We start from the raw sequence: 25,071 nt of genomic DNA on the forward strand, positions 1-25,071 counted from the left end.
AATATTTAGGAGAATATGTTTTTAAAAAATCTTTGATTAATAGAAATTGGAGGGGCGCCTGGGTGGCGCAGTCGGTTAAGCGTCCGACTTCAGCCAGGTCACGATCTCGCAGTCTGTGAGTTCGAGCCCCGCATCAGGCTCTGGGCTGATGGCTCAGAGCCTGGAGCCTGTTTCCAATTCTGTGTCTCCCTCTCTCTCTGCCCCTCCCCCGTTCATGCTCTGTCTCTCTCTGTCCCAAAAATAAAAATAAAAATAAAAAAGAAATTGGATATGGTTAAGTAAATATATTTACATTTTCATATAAAATAAATTAATAACTCCTCTGTGTAGTTAAGATTTGGGTTTGCATTTCTGCCATACCATGTGTATACTGTTATGCCATGTTATAGTTCAAAATGATTTGATGATGTACGATGTCATAAAGCCTGTATTTGACAAATGGCCCTTTTCAGTTTCTTGGCAGTACAGAAGTGGAGCAGCCTAAAGGAACAGAAGTTGTAAGAGATGCTGTGAGGAAGCTAAAGGTAGGGCAAGCCCTCCACATATGTGTCTAGTGTATTGATCCTGTCTTAAGTCACCAGTAGACTGATGGATATTCAAAGCGTGAATAGCTCTGTGGCAGGTATAGCTTTGTCTTTTTAAAAATGGGCTATTGTAAAAAAAAAAAAAGAAAGAAAGAAAAAAGAAAAAAAATGGGCTATTGAATAAATATCACCAGATCAGGGAAATATATTTAACAATAAATGTGAATACACAATATATTTTCTGACTGTGGCACATTCTTCCTATTTTTCCATAATTTCTCATACTCAGCAACAACAAAGTGGCAGTATTCCCTATGTGTTGACCTTTGGTAGCTTGCCTTTATCTCGCTTGGACAATGTAGACTCATGCCCTGACTTGAAAACTAGTAATGGCATAACAACTGGGTCTCATAGGTAGGATGTGACATCCACCAGCTGGAAGTGTAGAGTTGGGAGTTGATTACATGGGGAACTGGTGAGACCAAGAGAGCAGAGGAGATATTTAATAAGCAACTCCATACTCACCATCACATTTCCTGAGAAAATTTTCTATTAAGATGCCTCATATCTTAGCATGTTTTTCTAAGTATATCCCATCCCAAAAGAATTATCCCCGTGTTCTCATGGAGATAATAAGATGGGAAAAACCCCTTCAACAGAATTCTCATCTTTATCTCATTAAGAAAATCTAGCATACCACTACTTTTTTTAACAAAATGTATTGTTATTCTCTGTAGTTACTCTCACAATTTTTTTGGGAAACAATCCTTCCCTAACTTTATTAGTTTAGAGATCATCCGGTTATTTGACAAGAGAGCTAGGCCTTTGATTGGGCCTGGCAAAGTCATAGACGTAAAGTGTCATTTTTCATTGAACATGTCCTCTCAGTTGGAATCTACTGAGTGTTCAAATTGAGAAAAAGTTAAAGCGGAATGGCATGTATTCTGGGGGAAGAAAGTAAAATGGATAATACTTTCATCTACCCATTGTATATGTAAATAATTTATTAATGCTTTCAAGTAAATATGCTAAAAGGTTCCAAGATGATATGTGTCCCATTTGGTAAAAAAGTGGACTAGGCAAGCATTTCTTTCCACCACTCATTAGGTAATAATTCAGCTTGCCCTGTTTAGCCAGTACTTTTAAGCACTAATACAGGATTAACAAGGTTGCACAGTTTATGAACAACATTTAGGATAAGATTCTATTTAAATGTTCAAAATATTGCAAACTTGTCATGAATCCAGCTTCAATACAGTCAGAATTTTTTTTATAGAAGAATAATAGAATTTATACTTAATGTGTCTTTGTATCTAGGACGTTCTTTATTCAGTCAGCGCAGGTCCCCAACCAAAAAGATTCAACTACATCATGACTAGATAAAATGTAGAGGTATTTGAAATGAAGTGCTTTTAAACAGTGGCTAGTTTTTCTACATTTTTGTGAGAATTTATTTGCAGTTCTGTGTCATTTCAAATTTGGAAATGTACTCTGTTAATAAAGGAATGTGATTTACAGTAAGTATGCAGTATAGTTTAAAAATGCATGTTCACATGATAATTTTTGCCTTTCAAGTGTCTTCCAAAATAAATATTTAATGAGCAATTTTTACACTGCTGATTGCAAAAATTTTGTACATCAGGAAAGTGTGTTTAAGGGTAATGATTTTTAAATAAATTAAAATGGTTAAAACAATGCTCTTTATTTAATTTTATTATATATATATATGTATATATATATATATATACATATATATATTTCTTGGTGTCAGAGGTCAGAGGCTACAATTCAAAGCCTTCAAGAGTATTTACATTTATTTTAGAAATGTAGACCCTGGCTAACCCTGGCTCCTCTTTAATTCTGTTGTCATGTAGAAATGGCCAGAAGGTGGTGCTATGGTTCTACTAAAAACAACAGCAAAAAATTTGTTCATAAACTATATTTTGTGTACACATCCCCCATTTTAATTTCCTGCTTCTTTTTCTTAAATAGGTGTATTTCTGGCTGCCTTTTTATCTATTATAGTTCAGTATTTTGTTTTATTTGCCACATAAGTTAATATTTTATTTATATTCACTCAGTTTTCAAAACTGCAATATTTTATGTACGGGTTTCTGACAGGAACTTAAAATTTAGCATTAATATAAAATGGAATACTTAGAATATTTTCAATAATGTATTTTATCATGCTTTTATGTTTAATTATGCCTACTTATTTTTTGAGAAAAATTTAAAAATTTTGATTTTATTACATACTACTTTTCTATCATTTTGTAGAGAATTTGTATTTATACTTTAAACACTTTTCATAAATCAAATAATTTCTATAAGTGTTAAAGTTTTTACTTTCAGGTTTCATATTGGCCAAAATAACATATTTTCTATTTTTTAAACATGTTCAACTATTTCTATTTCTTAATCATGTTTTAGCCTAAGATTTAGGAAATTGCCAAATTTTCCAAAATGTCATCAAATGTAAAAAATGTAAAAACCTTTCAACTTCTACATATTTAATAGTATTGTTATTGTAATGAATTTTATTTTTAATAGTGTTTTATTTATTTTTATCAATACAACTAGTACAAATGTCAGAGGACTCCATATTTTTTTTTTTAATTTTTTATTTCAACGTTTATTTATTTTGGGGACAGAGAGAGACAGAGCATGAACGGGGGAGGGGCAGAGAGAGAGGGAGACACAGAATCGGAAACAGGCTCCAGGCTCTGAGCCATCAGCCCAGAGCCCGACACGGGGCTCGAACTCACGGACCGCGAGATCGTGACCTGGCTGAAGTCGGACGCTTAACCGGCTGCGCCACCCAGGCGCCCCCTCCATATATTTTTTAAACAGTCTGCTTATGATGTTTACATGTGGATGACAATTGATACATAGATCCAAAACTTCTTAGTTTCCCTGGGAGATAAGCAGGGAAGTAGCATTCCTGAACCCCAGTTTTACAGGAGAGATAACTTACCTCAATACAGATAAATTAAAATTACATGAAGCTACCTCAAGGAAGGCGGACTTGGGAATTGCTGCTGAGTTCTGTTAATCTTGGTCTTTTTCCATTCAACGTCACTCTTTCTATGTAGCTTAGCACTATTTTTGTCTTCATAACCAGTTATTTAATTAATAAAATGTTTAGGGCTTAGTTTAATTATATACATACATACATACCTGATTCCTCATAGAATCATTAGAACATGCTTAATTAAATTAATTTACAAGAGTTACAACAAGAAATAGTATCTCCGAATATTTGATACACAGTAATAAATTCATTGGTTTCCTTTCCTAATAATGTGTATTCCCTTAGCAGGACACTTAGATTCATTTTTTTAAAGTCCTCTGAGAAATACATAGAAATAGTGTGATTATATTGAAAGCCAGTAGAGCTCACTGTAAGAAATGTTCTACTTACTAGTGACATATACTTAACCAACTACTTTATGAACTTCAAGAAATGCTTTATTTTCCTACATCATTTTATGATGTTTTATTTATGTTTTGTTTTCATTTGTTTGTTTTCAGGATGCTTAGGGTTTACCCCCTTTAAATATTTTTTATTGGAATATTATAGGCAAATTTTGGTGGTAGATCACTATTAGATGACCAAGAAATGAATCCACTGAAGCAAAACTGGAAAGGAATTTGCAAAAAGGCTTTTCAAACATTAATATTCACATAGTAAATAGGGAGACAAAAGAATGTAATGTAAGCAGGAATGATGAGCATGTCTTCAACATGTAAAGTAGAAATATTTTGCAACACATTTAAGACATCTGTCAGCAAAACAGACTTCGAGTGAGAGGGGGCATGTAAGCTATAAGACAGTAATCTTAGATTTCAGAAGGAAAAAAAAGGACGGGAATGAGACTATTTATATTCTGTTTAAGATATAAAACGATAGAGCAAATATAACCTTAGACATAATTGTTTACAACATCTGTGCAACCATTACAGCTAATGACCATTATAAACCTTGATATACATGAAAACAGCACTGGGAGGTTTTTCTTTTTGTTTTGTTTTGTTTTGTTTTTTAAATACAGAAAATGTGTTGTGCTTTCTTTTTCCTGGCAGAAAAGAAGTCACTCAGTAGATAAGTTTAATATTAGTAGCTGCTCTGTGATAGACTTTGGGAAAAAGTAAAAGAGGTCACAGGAATGGTTGCGTCTAGATGTGGAAAAGGCCACAAAAGCCACGGCTCATTGTCTTGTTTCAGGAAAAGAGCTGCGCCTTGGAGGCCAGCTGAGCATCCTTCTGCAGCCCGAGATGGGAGTGGCTTTGTTCAGAGGCTTTCACAGAGATAGAAGCGGCTGACTTATTTTGTAAGCCTTCATATGTGAAAACCCTCAAATTGTTTTAATTATACCAATGCAGGAAGGAGATTATGAAGGGAAAATAAACAAAATTAATCTACTTTCTTTGGGAGAGAGCTGGAATAATTTTTAAAGATCTGAAACAAAACATGTCTCTTAAAGACATACAAAAAATGGTTTGGCACAAATTCGTCAAATTCATGTGCACAATGTAAGACTTGTGGATACAAAAAAAGAACTGCCTACATTCATAGAACAGGACAGATAGCAAGCTAAAAAATTATACCTCACAAAATGAAATAAAACAAATGGTACTCCCCCACCCCCACCTCCCATATTATTAGGCAGACACTTTAAGACATTCATGTATGCATTAATTATAATACTCTGATGGCAGTGCAAAGCCATGAAAAGAGAAAAGGAGCTTTTAACCACTCTGTGCTCCAGGACTGAACTATACCATGTGTATTCACATCTGTCCTAAATTAGAAATGCACAATGCAAATAAATATGACATACAAAAGAGCACTGAAGCCCCACCCTGCCTTACATATATAATCTATTTTGAGTCAAGTTAGGATGATCCATATGCTGAAAAAAATGTTATAATAGTAGGGGAAAAAAATTTTAAGCCCTAGAAGAGGAGTAAAACTCCTATTTTTTCAATGTTTCTTTCCAGTTTTGAAAAATAAAGGTAGGAGGAGAGTGGAAAGAAGGAGAGTAGTGAGAGAGTAGCATTCCCAACAGCATTGCCAAAATCAAGACATTCAGTAAACTTTGAACTTGAGATAAACAACAGACAATTGTTTAGTGTAAGTGTGTGTCCAAGAAAATGCATGGGACATACTTACACTAATTACCATATATGAATTACGTGTGTGTGTATACACACACATATATGTGGAGGGTAGATGTGTATTCTAAAATAGAAGTTTTTTTTTTTTAATTAACCATTTAATATTTAAATTTAACTGGGCTCCTGTAATTTTTTCCATCATTAGATCTGGCAATGATGGGAGAGAGGTAGAAACTCCACCTATAAAGTGCATGAATATTGGGATTTTCTTTTTGATTTTATAACAAAACCTAACTAGCATTTGCATATACTTACCAATTCAACAAGAAGTTACAATAAATACTACCATGCAAGCATTAGGAAACTATTTAGGTTTTCAAGATGCTCATAATTCTAGTCCGAATCTAGTTCTCAGTCTTTTAGCTGGGATAATTACCTCAATTCATAGCTTCAATTTAAATATGGTAACCTGTCTCTTTTCATTCATTGATTTGTTTGGGTAGGATGGATACCAAATGAGGTATCTGGAAATGACAAAGGTGGCATATCCAGCTCTGGTGAACTGCAAGTTCTCTAAAGGTAGTTTAAAAAAAAAAAACAAGATCCACAGAAAAATAAATCAGTCTTTGCTTATCTTCCCACAGAGTTTTCATTGTCTTAACTAATTTGTATGAATATAACTGTTTAAATATAATGAAAGAAGTACATTAAAAAAGTTCTTAAAAAGTTATTCAATATCAATCTGATTTTAGTTTTAGTAATGGTAGATTATTATGATTATGAAATATTTTCAAGCTATACGGGGTTTATAAAATACTTTATAATGGGTAATAATTTATTTAATGAAAGTCCAACACTGAATACAAACTTTGTGCTTATTCTCCATAGAAACAGAATTACAGTTTTCTGAATAATTTTTCATTTGTAGTTTGCAAGACATATCAAGAAGTCTGAAGGCCAGAAAATTCCTAAAGTTGAGCTGCAAATATCAATATATGGAGTAAAAATTCTAGAACCTAAAACAAAGGTAAGGCTTCTTTCTGAATGTCAGAAGCCCTCCAATCTTTCCTTAATGGCAGTTATGTACTTATTTCAATAAATATTTAAAATTGCTTACCAACTGGAACTGGTTAGTCCTCAGTTAATGACATTTTAAAATTCTGTAGGATTTTTAAGGGGAAAAACAACTTTTGGGAGTGCTTCCAAAGTGGTCTGTTCTTCAGCCTGTGTTTGGGATGGAAGCGTATTTAACAGTGTTTGGTCTTGTTTTCAGTGTCTTTTCCTTTGTGTGCTGTGAAAGAGATGTGTGAAGTGTGGTTCACTGAGTATGAAAGGAAACAAAAGCTGTGTGTTGTTTATTAAAATGTTTTGGACTGCCTCTTATTGCCCGTGGACATAATCAGTGTGTGTTAGTTTCCTAAGGCTGCCATGATAAAATACCACAGATGTGGTGGCTCAAACAACAGAAACTTATTTTCTCACAGTTCTGGAGCCTGGAAATCCAAGACTAAGCTCACAGTGTTGGTTTCCTCTGAGGCCTCTCTCCTTGGCTTGCAGATCGCTGCTTTCCTCCTGCCTCTTCACGTGGTCACCTGTGCACACACACCCCTGGTATCTCTGTGTGTGTCCAGTTTCCTTTTCCTATTAGGATACCATTCAGATTGGATAAAGGACCATCCCAATGGGCTCACTTTAATGTAGTCGCCACTTTCAAACCTTCTCTTCAAATACAGGCACATTATGAGATATGGGGGGCTAAGGCTGCAGCATATGAATTTTGGGGGAATAGAATTCAGCCCATAATACAGCATAAACTTAAAGTTCTTATATTTAGAGCCCTTTCCCCTGTGAATACAATATAATCTATTCTGTCTTCACATTAATTAATATGGGTTTGTTAGGGACTGAATTGTTTTTAGCCAAAATTTCTATGTTGAAGCCCTAAGCCCCAATGTGACTGTGCTTGGAGATAGAATTAAAAAAAAATTTTTTTAATGTTTATTCATTTTTTTGAGAGACAGAGAGAGAGGGTGAGAAAGACACACACACATGGACTCCGAAGTAGGCTCCAGCTCTGAGTTGTCAGCACAGAGCCTAATGTGGGGCTGGAACTCACAAGCAGAGACTATCATGACCTGGGCTGACGTCAGAGACCCAATGGACTGAGCCACCCAGGTGCCTCTAGAGATAGAATTTTTTTTTAATGTGTATTTATTATTTTTGAGAGACAGAGAGAGAGAGAGCATGAGCGGGCAGGAGCACAGAGAGACGGAGACATAGAGTCTGAAGCATGCTACAGGTTCCAAGCTGTCAGCACAGAGCCCGATGCCAGGTTCGAACCTGCGGGTCTCAAACCCATGGACCGTGAGATTATGACCCGAGCCGAAGTTGGATGCTTAACTGACTGAGCCACCCAGGGCGCCCCTAGAGATAGAATTTTTTAAGGTAATTATGGTTACATGAGGTCTTAATGAGGCCTTAATCACACTAGGACTGTATCCTGGTAAGAGGAAAAAGAGACATCAGGGATATGCAAGCTCCGAGGAAAAGCCATGTGAGGACACAGTGAAAAGGCAGCTATCTGCAACCCATACTGAGAGAGGCTTCAGCAGAAACCAGACCTGCCAACACCTTGATCTTGGACTTCCAGCCTCCAGAACTGTGAGAAAGTAAAACTCTGTTGATTAGGCCACGCAGTCTGCGATGTTTTGTTAGGGCAGCCCTAGAAAGCTAATACAGTATGTTATTCACCATGCTTCAGAATTATTGTTTAATAATTTTGATAAGACCATGAAAATAAGTTGGGAAAAGCCAATTAACATTCAACTTCAATTCATCTTACAAATATATGTTGTCAATGCTTTCCTCTGACACCGTGGCATACTTACTGACAAAATTAATTCGATCTGAAGGCCTAAGGAAACCCTGGCCTATAAACAGATTATGAAACCATTTTTCATGGGTCTGTAATTTGCCATTGGTCGCTTCATCTATGTGTGATGTCTGATGATGTCTTGCTCTTCAAAGTGTGGTCTGCAGACCAACATGATCAGCTTCACCTGGGCGCTTATTAGAAATACAGACTCCCAGGCACATCCAGACCTACTGAATTGGAATCTATACAATTTAGGAAGTCATGCAGGAATTCTCACGCACCTGAAGTTTGAGGTTCTGGCGTGGTGCATAGTCTGCTTGTAGTAGCTCTCCTTTTCAAACTGTAGTCTATGGAATACTTGCGTAAAAAATACCTGACATTTGCAAAAATAAGTTCTGAGGCCTTATCTTAGCATGCTGAATCAGAGTTTCCATGGAAGTTTTACATTTTTAATATATGTGAAGAGAACTGGACTGTGGCATGGATGTACCCACAGTTATTGTCCAAACTACAGAACAATGGCATTCCTTCATAGTTGTCAAGCCATGAATTTAAGTCCTCCCACAAATATCCTGTTTAATTTCCTCCCATGAGCCGCACTCAATATTAAATAAGAAACAAAGAAATAGAGACTTTACTTTGGTGATGGCTCTTCCCCACTAACCGCGGCTGAGGTAGCTAAAAGAAAAGAAGTGGTGAGAGAATAGTCGAAGGTCTATTTAAGACCATAATGGAATATATATAGTTTACTGGGAAACAGTAGTTGAAAATGAGGCCTAATTTACTGAACAGGTGGGTTGGCTCAGATTACTTCATGAGGCAAATGGTGGTTACGAAAGAATAGTGGGCTGAGGAATAAGTTACCGAGTGACAATGAAACCAGATGTGTAGTCTTATTTGCAATTAAAAAGAAAAGCAGCCTTAGTCCTGCATTTCCATTTGTTTATTTATTTAGAGCGAGGGAGGGGCAGAGAGAGAGGGAGAAAGAGAATCCCAAGCAGGCTCCATGCTGTCAGTGCAGAGCCCGACACGAGGCTCAATCTCATGAACTGTGAGATCATGACCTGAGCCAAAATCAAGAGTTGGATGCTTAACCGACTGAGCCACCCAGACGCCCCAGTCCTGCATTTCCTTTTTTAAAATTAACTGGCTATACAGTGGCAAATCATCAGTCAGAACAGGTCGTTTGTGTTTAAAATGTCTCGTAAGCCATGTAGATCTCATAACAGTTTTAAAGTATATGTGTATGTAATCAATAACTAATTCAATTTCTTACATGAATGTTTAGGCCTTGTTAAGCACACCATGAGAGAAGAAGGGCTGATAATGCACTTTATGTGTCATCAACATGTGTTCTTGTCCTTTTTTATTTGAGTCTGCCCATACTGTATCCTAGGCTATAAAAATTTCACCAATACTGGAATATATAAATTATAATCTACTAAACCATTCTCCTATTACTGAACATTTAGAATGCTTCAGATTTTTCATCTGATATAAAATTTAAATATTTAGAAAAATACAAATATGATTAAATGCAGTGTACAGAGGAAACTTTATTGTTTAGAATTGACAGTTTAGGGGCGCCTGTGTGGCTTGGCCGGTTAAGCGTTGGACTTCGGCTCAGGTCATGATCTCATGGTTTGTGAGTTTGAGTCCTGCACCAGGCTCTGTGCTGTCAGCTCAAAGTCTGCAGCCTGCTTCAGATTCTGTGTCTCCTTCTCTCTCTGCCCCTCCCCAGCTTGCACTCTGTCTCTCTCTCTCTCAAAAAAATAAACATTAAAAAAAATTAACATTAAAAAAAATTAGAATTGACAGTTTAATAATGGCAGATCCTCAGAAGAACACAAAATATAAAGACAAAAGTTCTACAAGATGACCTAACTAACATGTGGGGGTTGGGGTGTAAAAAGAGAGACAGATGGATTATGGAAATGCAAATATAGTTCAGTGTTATTAGTTGGTGATTCTAAAGTCCCCCATAGTAAGTCCTCCAGGACCATGAGTTGCCCATTGACAGCCTGTCAACCTTATCACTCTGTTCTCTAAACTTTTGACTGTCAGATGCACAAGCCTCCCCTAACCTAAATCCCATTTACAAAACATCAGTGACGTGGGATTCAACCAATGTGATTAGCCAATTGACTTTTGAGCATCATATTTTGCCTTACCCAATCAATAGCACCAAAGCTTTTCTTCCCTATCCCAAAGTCTCAGTTTCTGTAATTAATAGCTAATTTTCAAAAGACCCAATTGAATTTTTCCCTAAAAGCATAGGAAAGAACCATCTCTTTTTTCATTGCTAACAAATCAAAGGGCAATCTTGGGAGTCTTAAAATCTTTGAAATGTCTTATAAATTCAATTGTATTACATTTGAATAGAGAACACCTGACTCTTCTTATTATATAAGAACATAAGAGTATCTGACTCTTCACCAACATATTGCATAAGAACGTTAGAGTACCTGACTCTTTACCCATATATAGAATGTACCGTTTTTTAAATCTTTTAAAAAGAGAAACAAACAAAAAACGATTTACCAGCTTTGCTGAATATCAGTACCCCTAGGAGACTCTTAAGAATGCTGATTGCTGGAGTCCACTCAGGATTTTCAGATCCAGAATATGCAGAACTAGACCGAGTGTCTCGATCATAAGAAAAAAAAAAACACTAAAAACACCTGTTCATGTGACTCTGCTACAGCCTGTGTGCAGATATGTATTTAGGAACTACTATTTGAGGAGACCTAAGTGAATCAGAACAAAATCTGTCATGCATCTTATTTTGGTATATTTATTTTATTTAGTCGTAATTAAAAAATATTATGTTCCTAAAATAAGTTTATTTATAGTAAAATATACATGTATGGGGCAGGATTTAAAAATTCATTGTTAATCTAACATGGACTTCCTAGAAAATAGGCTCTTTTTCTATGCCATTTGGATGGATGAAAATAGAAGTGAAAAGTAATCTCAATTTGCTCCAATATCTTTCCGTCTGTCTTTTCCCCTTTCTGCTTTTCTTACTTGTCCTTCAAATGAGGATTAGGCAGTACCGAAAGAGGTGGTATAGGCGAATTGGGGATTTACTTATTTTTTGTTCCAACTCCAATAAAATACTGTAGTGTTAAAGTTTAATTGTGTTCTCACTGTGACATTGTGTTCTTGAGTCTGTCCTGTCTCTTCAAAAATTAGTGCTACATTTAAAATTCATAAAGATCTATCACAACAAAAAATTCACTGAAATAATAAAATTGCAAGCTTTAGCTTTTCAGTCTTCTTTTGTAGGAAGATAACTGCTAATTTAAAGAAAAATTATGATGATTCTCAACTGTTATTACCAAAGGCTATCTGTGACCATACTGGTTGGTGAGTGAACAAGGGACTGTGTTTTACCACCAGCTTATGTAAATGGTGTGTTTTCATGTTACTTGTGATTTCTCCTTCAAATGGAAAAAAAATGAATTATCTGTCCATATTATATAGTAATGGTATTTCTTCTGTATATCATTAACATGATTTTTTTTAAATGATTATTTTTGAGAGAGAGAGAGAGAGTGAGCATGAGCTGGGGAGGTGCAGAGAGAAAGGGAGAAGAAGAGAATCCTAAGCAAGCTCCTGGCTGTCAGCACAGAGCCCGACATGGGGCTCCATCTCAGGAACTGTGAGATCACGACCTGAGCCGAAATCAAGAGTTGGATGCTTAACCAACTAAGCCACCCAGGTGCCCCTATCATTAACATGATTATACAATTAATAAAGTGGTGTAGACCTGATGTCAGCATTTGGGAACTAGTGTGTCTGGGTATTGTTTGATTGACTATGTTAACATTAAAACAAAAATAAAGTCTGTGAGAAACAGACTGGTCATTTGGACAAAGTATATAAAGACAGTCTCATAAAATGTGGTCATTGTCCGTCTTGGCACTAATCACAAGAAAGGAGAGATGTCATCAGAGGCCTCAGTAAGTTGAGCCCCTCTTTCTGGCATTGTTCCTTCCTGCTGTTGAAATGGATGGATCAGGGGCACCTAGGTGGGTCAGTTGGTTAAGCATCCAACTTCGGCTCAGGTCCTGATCTCACAGTTGATGAGTTCGAGCCCCACGTCGGGCTCTGTGCTGACAGCTTGGAGCCTGGAGCCTGCTTCGGATTCTGTGTCTCCCTCTCTCTCTGCCCCTCCCCTGCTCATGCTCCGTCTCTGTCTCTCTCTCTCTGTCAAAAATAAACATTAAAAAAAAAAAAGAAATGGGTGGATCAGGCTATCTAGTAATGACAAAAACATTACAATCATATAGTATACTTCCTCATTCTAATTTTCATGCTTCTTGATGACCGATCATTTGGTTTATACACAGGAAAAGAATACAGTGCTATAAACAAATTCTCCTAATATTTATGTGTATACCTTATGTACTCATTTTTAGTCTAATGAGCAGTAATGTGAATGAGAGTGATAGATCAAATCTCATCAAGCTGACACATCAAACTCTGAACCTGGAAAGATGTAGTGACAGATTCTATAGTTACAAAATATATAATATGTATAACTGTGACAGTATAAAAATGTATTTATTGTATTATTTATTTCTATATATTATTTATTATTTTATATATTATATAATATGCATATTATATAATACATAATGTATATTATTTATTTTATACTATCTATTGTATAATATACATATCATATGATATATTATTTATTATATATATTATATATGTATAGTTGCAGTGTTTATCTTTCTGATTAGGAGAGTTGATTCAGTAATTTAGATGCTGGATATATACACCTTCCTGATGAAGACATGTAAAATACAATTTGATATGAAAACTAAGGATGAAATGATAGTATGTTTCATATGAAATTGTGTGCAGATGAAGTTATGTAATGCTAGTGAGTATCAGTAAGAAAAAATGAAAATGTTCTGGTTAAAAAGGGTCCTGCTAATTATATAACCTTCTGGAAGTATCTTAATTCTCTGGGCCTTAATGTCCTTCTAAATAAAATTTCAAGGTTCAAAGTAATTGTCTCTTAAGATCCCTTGTAGCTCAGAAAGTCCTGGCACCCCTGATTCTCTTGTATTTTGCTTCTTTTCTTCTAAGTCCTACTGAGATGACTGCCTTCGTTTAATCTGAGTCAGGAGGTCCATCTCCATTACGTATTTGTTTAAATTTGGGTGTATGTAATTATAAACCAAAGTTTGACAGATGATTGTTTCACCTTTAAAGTCAAGTATAACACAAGCTGGTATTTCAGAAAATGGACAAGAATCTCTTCAACTGTTTATTTCCATTTGTGTTCACAGGAAGTCCAACACAATTGCCAGCTTCATAGAATATCATTTTGTGCTGATGATAAAACTGACAAGAGGATATTCACTTTCATATGCAAAGATTCTGAGTCAAATAAACATTTGTGCTATGTATTTGACAGCGAAAAGTGTGTAAGTATGCCAGATGTTTTAGGGTGGTTTGCTCTGTTTTACAAGCCAGGAATTGTCTTGTTTCCGGCATTAGTAAAGTATTTGGAAATGAATAAGGTCTGCGAATACTTAGCTACACTAATAGGTTCATCCTGTCATGAGAATATGCTTCAGGATTTCATCCCTAACTGAATTCTCATGTTCATGGGCACAAGCTTGCATGCAGATATCTTTCCTTAGAACGTCATGCCTGCTTATGTTATGCATTTATTTCTCTTATAATCATTTATTTCTAACTTTAATCTCAAATGTAGCTTAGTAATAGGCACATAATGCAAAGAGTAATGGTGAGCAGAGTATTTTTTTCTAAAATGTGATGGATATGATAACAATAACTATTTTAAACTGCAGGAAATAAAATCTGTATGGCTCCATTAAAAAATCTCCAGTACTTTGAAAAGCTGGTTCTTGATTTTTGTTATTTAGAGAACTTAATATAATGAAAGGTAAATAGAATTGTATATGCGTGAGTATGTGTCTGCGTGCATGTGTATTAGCTTGTGAATGTAATCTAATGTTCTCAGCAAGTAAAATCAATTAGGGAATTCTAAAGCTAAGTCCTACAATAGTTCTTTTAATCATCTGGAATCTTCAGAAAACCCCATGTCTTGATTATAAACATAAGCCAATGTTAGTCATAATCTGGTCTGACGTCCTGTTCTAAAACATAAGATATGAATTCCAAACACAGATTGCAGCTATTAATGGCTTTAATGAAGGAAGAACATCTAACCTCAACAACATTGCTGACTTAGATGAAAAAAAGAACTTAATTCATTTATTGCTTATTTTTCATGCTGTTAAAAATAGCAAAGGATTAATAATATTATCACTCCTATGTAATTTATTTCTCTGGTTCCAGTAAGTGAGCTTCTTAAATACCTTTTTATTTGTCCATATAACTCCTACATTAGGTGGACAATAGATGCTCAATAAATTTTTCCTTATAGAAAAAAAGGACCATATAGAAAATTTTACAAAAAGTAGAGCAAGTTGTTATATGTATTTTTAAGCTCTAACGCTCTAAAAATGCAAACTAATGTCCTAAGCTTCTTGGCATCATAGTACTTTTTGAGAATTTAATGAACATTATGGAACATCTCATCAGAAAAATATGGTCATCCATATGACAATATTATATGCACAATAAAGCATTTTATATAAAGTACAAGTTGTTTTTGAAATTTATCCTATTGAATGAATGCATTATATTTAATATTCCAAGTGTTTTTTAAGAGCATGATCATTTGCAGATGTTTTTCTCTATGTGATTGAGAAGATGAAAGTTGATATTTGTTGGATTTCAGCTTCTATGTGTAAGATATCGTAACCATTTACCACATACACCAGGCAGTAAACTCAGTTGTCCTTCTTTCTTGCTTTATATGTAGAAATAAGCAGCCTTGGGGCCTTTGAAATATTCATAATTATAATTAATGATAAATATTAGCCTTCCTATAGTTTTGTGTCACATGTTTTTATTTGATCCTCATCCAGATTTATTGGATAATTTAAAATATAAGCTTGCCAGAATCCGTGCATAGTTATATTGTTTCAAAAGTATAAACTCTATTTCACCCTAATTGTAATTGTTTGTAATTGATTTCAAGAATTTAAATTCCTTGACCAATTATTCTCTTTGGATATAGCATATTAGCTTCTTTTTTTCTTGAAGGTTGAAAATAATGTATTGAAACGTAATTCAGTGGCTTACAGTATTAATGGGTATAAAAGGAGGGCACTTAAAAAAACAAGTTCATTTTGATTGAGGCTTGAGCTCAGGAAATCTATGTTTAACAAGTTCACCAACTGATTCTGCTGCAGGTAGATGGAAGTTGGGACTCTGAAAAGAGGTCCAAGATATTTCTCCAATTATAAGTGCATGTGACTTTCATGAACTCAAAGAGGCTATGTTTCATCAGAATTTTATTATATCATTTTCACTTCAAGGTTTTATTTGCTTTAATTGTAATAATGACTATATTTATAAAATTCATTTGATATGTATGTAGAATTTTGACATGCCATCCTCTTTAATTGTCATTTAAAAATTTTTTTTTTCAACGTTTATTTATTTTTGGGACAGAGAGAGACAGAGCATGAACAGGAGAGAGGCAGAGAGAGAGGGGGACACAGAATCAGAAACAGGCTCCAGACTCTGAGCCATCAGCCCAGAGCCCGACGCGGGGCTCGAACTCACGGACCGTGAGATCGTGACCCGGCTGAAGTCGGACGCTTAACCGACTGCGCCACCCAGGCGCCCCAATTGTCATTTTAAATAACTAATCATGGAGGATTAAAACAGGAAAAGAAATTATGACCCACTTGGCAGAACTTTTTCTGCTTACTTTACGATACCAAGGCCAGAGAGTTGAGTGACTTTACCAGTTTACAAAGTTAGGTAGTAACAGAATCGGATTAAAATTTAAGACCTTAGATCGTCATTGTAGCATTCATCCCATCATGCTCTATTATTTCCATAACTGTGACCTGTTCCAAAGCCCATTGGCTCTTATTGGGGCTTTTTTTTTTTTTTTTTGGGACAGAGAGAGACAGAGCATGAACGGGGGACGGGCAGAGAGAGAGGGAGACACAGAATCGGAAACAGGCTCCAGGCTATCAGCCCAGAGCCTGATGCGGGGCTCGAACTCACGGACCGCGAGATCGTGACCTGGCTGAAGTCGGACGCTTAACCGACTGCGCCACCCAGGCGCCCCTTATTGGGGCTTTTGTCTTATCTACTCATTGTATCTTTTGAGTACTTCTGTGAAGTTGTTGAGTTTGAAAGACAGATAAAACCGATCATAGTATGTCACAAGACTGGAATTCAGTACTTGTGGATCATTGTGGATCACATGGGGAACTAGAATACCCAGCCCTGCCAAGCAATAAGGAAGAGAGTCCAAATGAGGAAGCTGAACTTCTTCTTCACCAGGCAGTAATGAAGTAGTGCTCCCCATTCCCATTCCTCTACTGGAATTGTGCCAGAGTAAGCCACTAAAACACTAAGCTTAAATAATTTCTAGTCTTATAATATTGTTTTTTAAAATTTTTTAATGTTTATTTATTTTTTGAGAAACAGAGAGAGCAGGAGCAGGGGAGAAGCAGAGAGAGGGGGGGAGTCAGAGAATCCAAAGCAGGCTGCAGGCTCTGAGCTGCCAGCACAGAGCCCAACACGGGACTCAAACTCGTGAACTGTGAGATCATGACCTGAGCTGAAGTTGGATGCTTAGCCAACTGAGCCACCCAGGCACCCCTATAATATATTTTTTAAATTTATTTATTTATTTTGAGAGAAAGAGAAAGAGAGAAAGTGCAAGCGGGGGAGGGGTAGAGAGAGAGGAAGAGAGAGAATCTAAAGCATTCTCCACAGAGCCTGACATGGGGTTTGATCTCAACCGGTCACTTAACCAACTGAGCCACCCAGGCACCCCAGAGTATTATAATATAATATCCAAAATAAGCAAGATTCAGTTGAAAATCACTCATCATATCAAGAAGTAAGAAGATGTTGAACTAAATAGAAAATTTGAACAGCCCATAACCAGCAAAGAAATTGAATCAGTAATCAAAAATCTCCAAACAAATAAAAGTCCAGCGCCAGATGGCTTCCCCCAGGAATTCTACCAGATATTTAAAGAGTTAGTACCTATTGTTCTCAAATTACTCTGAAAAATAGAAATGGAAGGAAAACTTCCAAACTCCTTCTCCAAGGCCAGCATCACCTTGATTCTAAAACCAAAGACCCCACCAAAAAGGAGAATTACAGGCCTATATCCCTGATGCACACGGATGCAAAAACTCTCAACAAGATACTAGCAAATAAAATTCAATAGTACATTGAAAGAATTATTCACCACAATCAAGTGGAATTTATCTCTAGGCTGTAGGTGTGGTTCAATATTCACATGATACACCACATTATTAAAAGAAATGATAAGAAGCATACAATCCTCTCAATAGATGCAGAAAAAGCATTTGACAAAATACAGTATCCAATTTTGATAAAAACCCTCTACAAAGTAGAGATAGATGGCACATACCTCAATGTCATAAAGGCCATGAACAAATTACCCATAGCCAATATTATCCTTAAAGGGGAAAATCTGACAGTTTTTCCTCTATGGTTAGGCATAAGACAGGGATGTCCACTCTCATCATTACTATTTAACATAGTACTGAAAGTCTTAGCCTCAGCAATCAGAAAACAAAAGGAAATAAAAGGCATGCCTATTGGTAAGGAAAATGTCAAATTTTCACTATATGCAGATGGTATGATCCTCTATGTAGAAAACCCAAAAGACTGCATCAAAAAATTGTTAGAACTAATACATGAATTCAGCACAGTCACAGGATATAAAATCAATGTACAGTAATCTGCACTATACACCAACAATGAAGCAGCAGAAAAAGAAATCAAAGAATCTATCCCATTTACAGTTGCACCAAAAAACATAAGATACTTAGGAATAAACCTAACCAAAGAAGTAAAGCATCTGTACTCTGAAAACTATAGAACACTCAGGTGTACCTGAGTGGCTCAGTTGGTTGAGCGTCTGACTCTTGATTTCAGCTCAGGTCAAGATCCCAGGGTTGTGGGATCAAGCCCCACATCAGGCTCCACACTGAGCATGGAGTTTACTTATGATTCTTTATCTCTCTCCTTGTGCCCCTTGCCCCCACTTGCACTCTCTTGCTTTCTGTCTAAAATAAAAATAATTTTTAAAAAACCTTTAGGACACTCATGAAAGAAATTGAAGAGGACACAAAGAAATGGAAAAACATTCCAAGTTCCCAGCTGGGAAGAATATACATTGTTAAAATGTCTATACTACCCAAAGCAATCTATACATATTAATGCAATCCCTATCAAAATATCAACAGCATTTTTCATAAAGCTAGAACAAACAACCCTAAAATTTGTATGGAACCACAAAAGACCCTGAATAACCAAAGCAATCCTGAAAAAGCAAAGCAAAGCTGGAGGCATCACAATTCTGGACTCCAAGCTGTATTACAAAGCACTAGTCATCAAGGCAGTATGGTACTGGCACAAAAACAGAACATATACATCAATGGAACAGAATAGAAAACCCAGAAATGGACCCACAATCATATGGTCAACTAATCGTTGACAAAGCAGGAAAGAATATCCAATGGAAAAAAGACAGTTTCTTCAATAAATAGTGATGGGAAAACTATACAGCATCATGCAGAAGAATGAAAATGGACCACTTTCTAACACAAAAATAAATTCAAAATGGATGAAAGACCTAAATGTGAGACAGGAAACCATCAAAATCCTAGAGGATAACATAGGCAGCAACCTGTTTGATCTCATCTGTAGCAACTTTTTACTAGACCCATCTCTGGAGGCAATAAAAACAAAAGCAAAAATGAACTCTTGTGACTTTATCAAGATAAAAAGCATCTGCACCATGAAAGAAAAGAAACAATCAACAAAACAAAAAAGCAGCCTACAGAATGGGAGAAGATATTTCAAATGACATATCTGACAAAGGGTTAGTATCCAGAATGTATAAAGAACTCATCACACTCAACATCCACAACCCAAATAATCCAGTTAAGACATGGGCAGAAGACATGAATAGACAATTTTCAAAAGAAGAACTATAGATGACTAACAGGCTCATGAAAAGATGCTTAACATTACTGATCATCAGGGAAATACAAATCAAAACTACCATGAGTAATTCCCTCACACCTGTCAAAATGGTTAAAATCAACAACATAAGAAGCAACAGGTGTTGCTGATGTGGCAAAAGGGGAACCCTCTTGCACTGTTGGTGGGAAAGCAAACTGGTACAGCCACTCTGGAGAACAGTATGGAGGTTCCTCAAAAGGTTAAAAGTAGAAGTACCCTGGGACCCAGCAATTGCACTATTAGGTATTTACCCAAAGAACACAAAAAACTAATTCAAAGGGATACATGCACCTCAATGTATATAGCAGCATTATCCTCACTAGCCAAATTATGGAAACAGCCCATGTGTTGATCAACCGATGAAGGAATAAAGATGAGGTATAAATATACAATGGAATAGTTGTCAGCCATAAAAAAAGAATAAAATCTTGCCATTTGCAATGACATGGATGGAGCTACAGAGTATTATGCTAAGCGAAATAAGTGAGTCAAAAAAGACAAAAAACATATGATTTCACTTATATGTGGAATTTAAGAAACAAAACAAATGAGCAAAGGGAAAAGGAGAGAGAGACAAATCAAGAAACAGACTCTTGGGGCGCCTGGGTGGCGCAGTCGGTTAAGCGTCCGACTTCAGCCAGGTCACGATCTCGCGGTCCGTGGGTTCGAGCCCCGCGTCAGGCTCTGGGCTGATGGCTCAGAGCCTGGAGCCTGTTTCCGATTCTGTGTCTCCCTCTCTCTCTGCCCCTCCCCCATTCATGCTCTGTCTCTCTCTGTCCCAAAAATAAATAAACGTTGAAAAAAAAATTAAAAAAAAAAAAAAGAAACAGACTCTTAACTATAGAGAACTGATGATTACCAGAGGGTGTGGGAGGTATGAAAGTTGAGGAGATGTAAAAAGAGGTAAGTTTTCTACATGCCACCTGACCTGAAAAATGATAACACTAGTATACTGTGATAATACAAATATACAAATATATTTGTGATTTTAAAAATATAATATGCATCCTAAAGCAATCATTAAAAAAGCTATATAATGAGATACTTTTAAAAGTACTATGGACAAGTCAAATTTTTATTGTAAAAGTATTTCAAAAACTCACAACAATACAGTGAAAAGAAAATAGAGAAAATAGGTGACAGAAAAGAAAAATTTAAATGGCACACTTAAGCTTTAATGTATCAAAAATCACATTCAGTGTAAATGATCTAAAAACACCAAATAAAAGAGATTGTTAGAGTAAAGAACCCAAATGTCCATCGATGGATGAATGGATAAAGAAGATGTGGTATATATACACAATGGAGTATTACTCGGCAATCAAAAAAAATGAAATCTTGCCATTTGCAAGTACGTGGGCGGAACTGGAGGGTATTATGCTAAATGAAATTAGTCAGTCAGAGAAAGACAAAAGTCATTTGACTTCACTCATATGAGGGCTTTAAGAGACAAAACAGATGAACATAAGGGAAGGGAAACAGCAATAATATAAAAACAGGAAGGGGGACAAAACATAAGAGACTCATATATATGGAGAACAAACAAAAGGTTACTGGATGGGGTATGGGAGGGGAGATGGGCTAAATGGGCAAGGGGCACTAAGGAATCTATTCCTGAAATCATTATTGCACTTTATGCTAACTAATTTGGATATAAATTTTAAAAAATAAAAAATAAAACAAGTTAAAAAAAACGAATCCAGGTATATATTTTCTACAAGAAACTTGTTGCAAATATAGTGATATGGGTGATACAGGTAGATTGAAAATAAAAGAATATAAAAATGTATATCATGTAAACATTACTTAAATAAAGCAAAAGTATACTAATATCAGATAAATTAGACTTCAAAATAAAGAAAATTATGAGAGACAAAGAAAGACTTTATATAAAGATAAAAGGGTCATACCACCAAGAAGGCCACCTAAATGTGTATAACCAAACAATAAACTTGCAAAGTAAGTGAAGCAAAAACTGATGGAACTCAAAGGAAACACAGGATAAATAGACTATGCACAATTATAGTTAAAGACTTCATTACTACCACTCTCCTCAAAATTAATAGAACAACTAGAAAGGAAATCATATAGAATATAGAATTACTCATCAACCTTATCAGCCAATGGGATCTGATTAATAGCTATAGGGATCTTCATTCAACAACAGCAGAATGCACATTGTCTTCTAGTGTCCAAGGAGCATGTACCAAAATAAACCATATCCTGGACTATAAAATAAACCTGAAATATCGTAAGGAATTGAAACAATAGGGTGCCTGGGTGGCTTGGTTAAGCATCTGCCTTCAGCTCAGGTCATGATCTCACAGACTGTGAATTCCAGCCCTGAGTCGGGCTCTGTGCTGACAGCTCAGAGCCTGGAGTCTGCTTCAGATTCTGTGTCTCCCTCTCTCTCTGCCCCTCCCTCACTTGTGCTCTCTGTCTCTGTCTCTCTCTCAAAAATAAACACAAATTTTTTTTTAAAAAAATTGAAACAACAAGGAAATCAATTTACAGATCAGTAACAAAATTCTTCAAAAATTGGAGATGAAACATCATACTTGCAAATATTCTGTATGTCAGAGAGGATTTTTCAAAGGAAACTTAAAATGCAGTGAAATGTATATAAGTGAAATAGAATGTTATCAGCATTTGTGTAATGCAGCTAAAACAGTGCCGAGAGAAATTTATGACAACTAAATTAATACATTAGAGAAAAGGAAGTCTCAAGTCAATGATCTAAGCTCCTATTTCAAGTCCCTAGAAAACAAAACATCAAAACAAACTCAAAGGAAGAAAATAAGAATGATAAAAGGAGAAATTAATAAAATTGAAAACAAAAACAATAGAGAAACTAAAGAAACAGAGCTGGTTCTTTGAAAGATCATAAAAGTATCTAAATTTTAGTGAGATTAGCAAAGTAAAAATGAAAAAGAAAAGACAGTAGTTACCAGTGTCAGGAATGAAACAGATTTAACTGTAGACCTTCAGATAGCAAAAGAACAATAAGAGAATACTAAAAATAACTGTATGCACAAAAAAATTGACAATATAGATGAATTGAATCAATTTCTTAAGAGATAAATACTACCATAAATCACCAGACATTAAATATATAACTTGGATAGCCCTCTAACACCAAAGGTAATGGAATTTATAATTTAAAACTTATTAAAAGAAAACTCTTCATGCCTAGATGGTTTCACTGGAGGAATCTATAAAATGCTTATAGAGGAATTAACATCCTACACAACCTATTTCAAAAAACAGAAGAGATGAGAGCACCCCTCAATTCATTTTATGAAACTAGTGTATTCCCTAATGCCAAACCAGACAAAGACAGTGAAAAAGAAACAAACTAGAGACCAAGCTATATCCCCAAGGAATATATATGCAAGAATTTCTAATGAATTATTAGCAAATATAATTCTGCAATATATAAAAGGAATTATACACCAAGACCAAGTAGAGTGTGTTCCAGGGATGCAGTCTTGTCCAACATTCAAAAATCCAACCATGTGATCAATCATGTTAATAGGCTTTAGAAGAAAAACCATATGATCATATCAGTCAATGCTTAAAAAAATTGTAAAAATCAACACTCATTCAGGGCTAGAAACTCAGAAAAATAGCAGTATAAGAAACTTTATCTATTTGACAAAGAACATTTAAAACTATAGGTTACATTTTACTTAATGGTGAAAAAGCTGAATGCCTTCCTCCCAAGACTGAGAACGAGGCAAGGATTTTTACTCTACTACTCTTACTAAACACAGTCCTGGAAGTTCTAGACTTCGCAATAAGGCAAAATAAGAAAATCAAAAGCAAAAGATTGTAAAGGAAGAAATATTACTTCAAAAGATTCCAACAAAAACACCTAGATCTAATAAACGAGTTCAACAAGGTGGCACAATACATGATAAACATACAAAAATCAATTGTGTTGCTGTATATGAGCAATGAACACATGGATACAAAAATTTACAATTGCTTAAAAAAATACATAGGTGTAAATCTAACCAGAGATGTAAAGCTTGTACAGGACTTAATGCTGAAAATTACAAATTGCTTATGAAAGAAATAAAAATAGATATAGATACAAGGAGTGATATGCAATGTTCATGGATTGGATGACTGAATCTAGTCTGTATGTCAGTTCTCTCCAAATTAATGTACAGGTTTAACACAATTTCTGTCAAAATCATAGCAAGATTTTTTTTATAGGTATAGGCAAGAGGATTCTAAAATTTATATAAAAAGGCAAATGAACTAGAATTGCTAAAACAGTTTTGAAAAAGACCAATAAAGTAGAAAAAAGTTTACCCTATTTCAAGACTTACTACATACTTACAGTAATCAAAACTGTGTAGTTTTGGTGAAGGTGCAGAGCAATAGATTAATGAAACAGAATGGAGAACACAATAGTCAATCCACACAAATATATCCCACTGATTTTTGATAAAGGCACAAAAGTGATGCAACACATGCAAAATGCGAAAGATATCCTTTTCAATAAATGGTGCTTGTGAAGTTGGACCTCCATGGGTAAATAAAATGCACATTGACTTAAATCTCACATCTTATACAAACATTAACTGAAAATGCATCATGGACTTAAATGTAAAATGCACAACTATAAACATTTAGAGAAAAACACAGGGAGAGTCTTCAGCGTGTAGGGATAGGCAGAGTTCTCAGACTTGACACCCGAACCAGGACTCATAAATGGAAAAGGTGGCAAATTGGGCTTCATCAAAAATAACATTTGTGTGTATGCATGAAAGGCCTTATGAAGAAGATAAGAAGATTACCTAGAATGAGAGAAAATATTTACAAACTTACATCAGACAAAGAACTTTCAAAACTCAACAGCATGAAAACAATTTATCAAATTGGAAAGTGGGCATAAGATATGAAGGATCATTGCATTGAAGAAGATAATCAGATGGCAAATACACGTGAAAAGATGTTAACATTGGTATCCATTAGGGAAAGGCAAATTAAAATCAGGGATCACTATGCAACTATTAGAACTATTAGAAAGACTATAATAAAAAATAGTGGGAATACCAGATGTTGGTGTGGAGATGGAAATATGGTCCACTTGTACATAGCTATGAGAATATAAATTGGTACAAACACTGCCATAAACAGTGGGCAATTTCATAAAACACTAAACATGCAACTATAACATGATCCATTTGGGCATTTATCCCAGAGAAATAAAAAATGTGCATGTACACAAAAACCTACACATGAATGTTTATAGCAGCTTATTAGTAATAGTCCCAAAGTACAAATATCTCAGATAATGGGTGAATGGCTAAACAAATTCAAGTACGACAAATTCATGGGATACTACTCAGCAAGAAAAAGGAGTGAACTAGTAATACATGCAACAACTTC

The 25,071-nt window shown here is 35.4% G+C and overlaps 1 protein-coding gene across 18 annotated transcripts in view; it reads left to right on the top strand.

Moving 5' to 3' along the window:
* Positions 1–25,071, top strand: part of GULP1 (GULP PTB domain containing engulfment adaptor 1) — a 275,468-nt gene that overhangs the window by 219,250 nt on the left and 31,147 nt on the right. For all 18 annotated transcript variants that reach the window (XM_045034117.1, XM_045034119.1, XM_045034122.1 and 15 more), the window contains 3 exons: positions 453–524; positions 6,571–6,669; positions 13,827–13,964. In XM_045034117.1, coding sequence (XP_044890052.1) covers positions 453–524; positions 6,571–6,669; positions 13,827–13,964 — 309 coding nt within the window. The remainder of the gene's footprint in view (positions 1–452; positions 525–6,570; positions 6,670–13,826; positions 13,965–25,071) is intronic.

The sequence above is a fragment of the Felis catus genome, chromosome C1 (assembly GCF_018350175.1).
Source record: "Felis catus isolate Fca126 chromosome C1, F.catus_Fca126_mat1.0, whole genome shotgun sequence".
NCBI lineage: Eukaryota > Metazoa > Chordata > Mammalia > Carnivora > Felidae > Felis > Felis catus.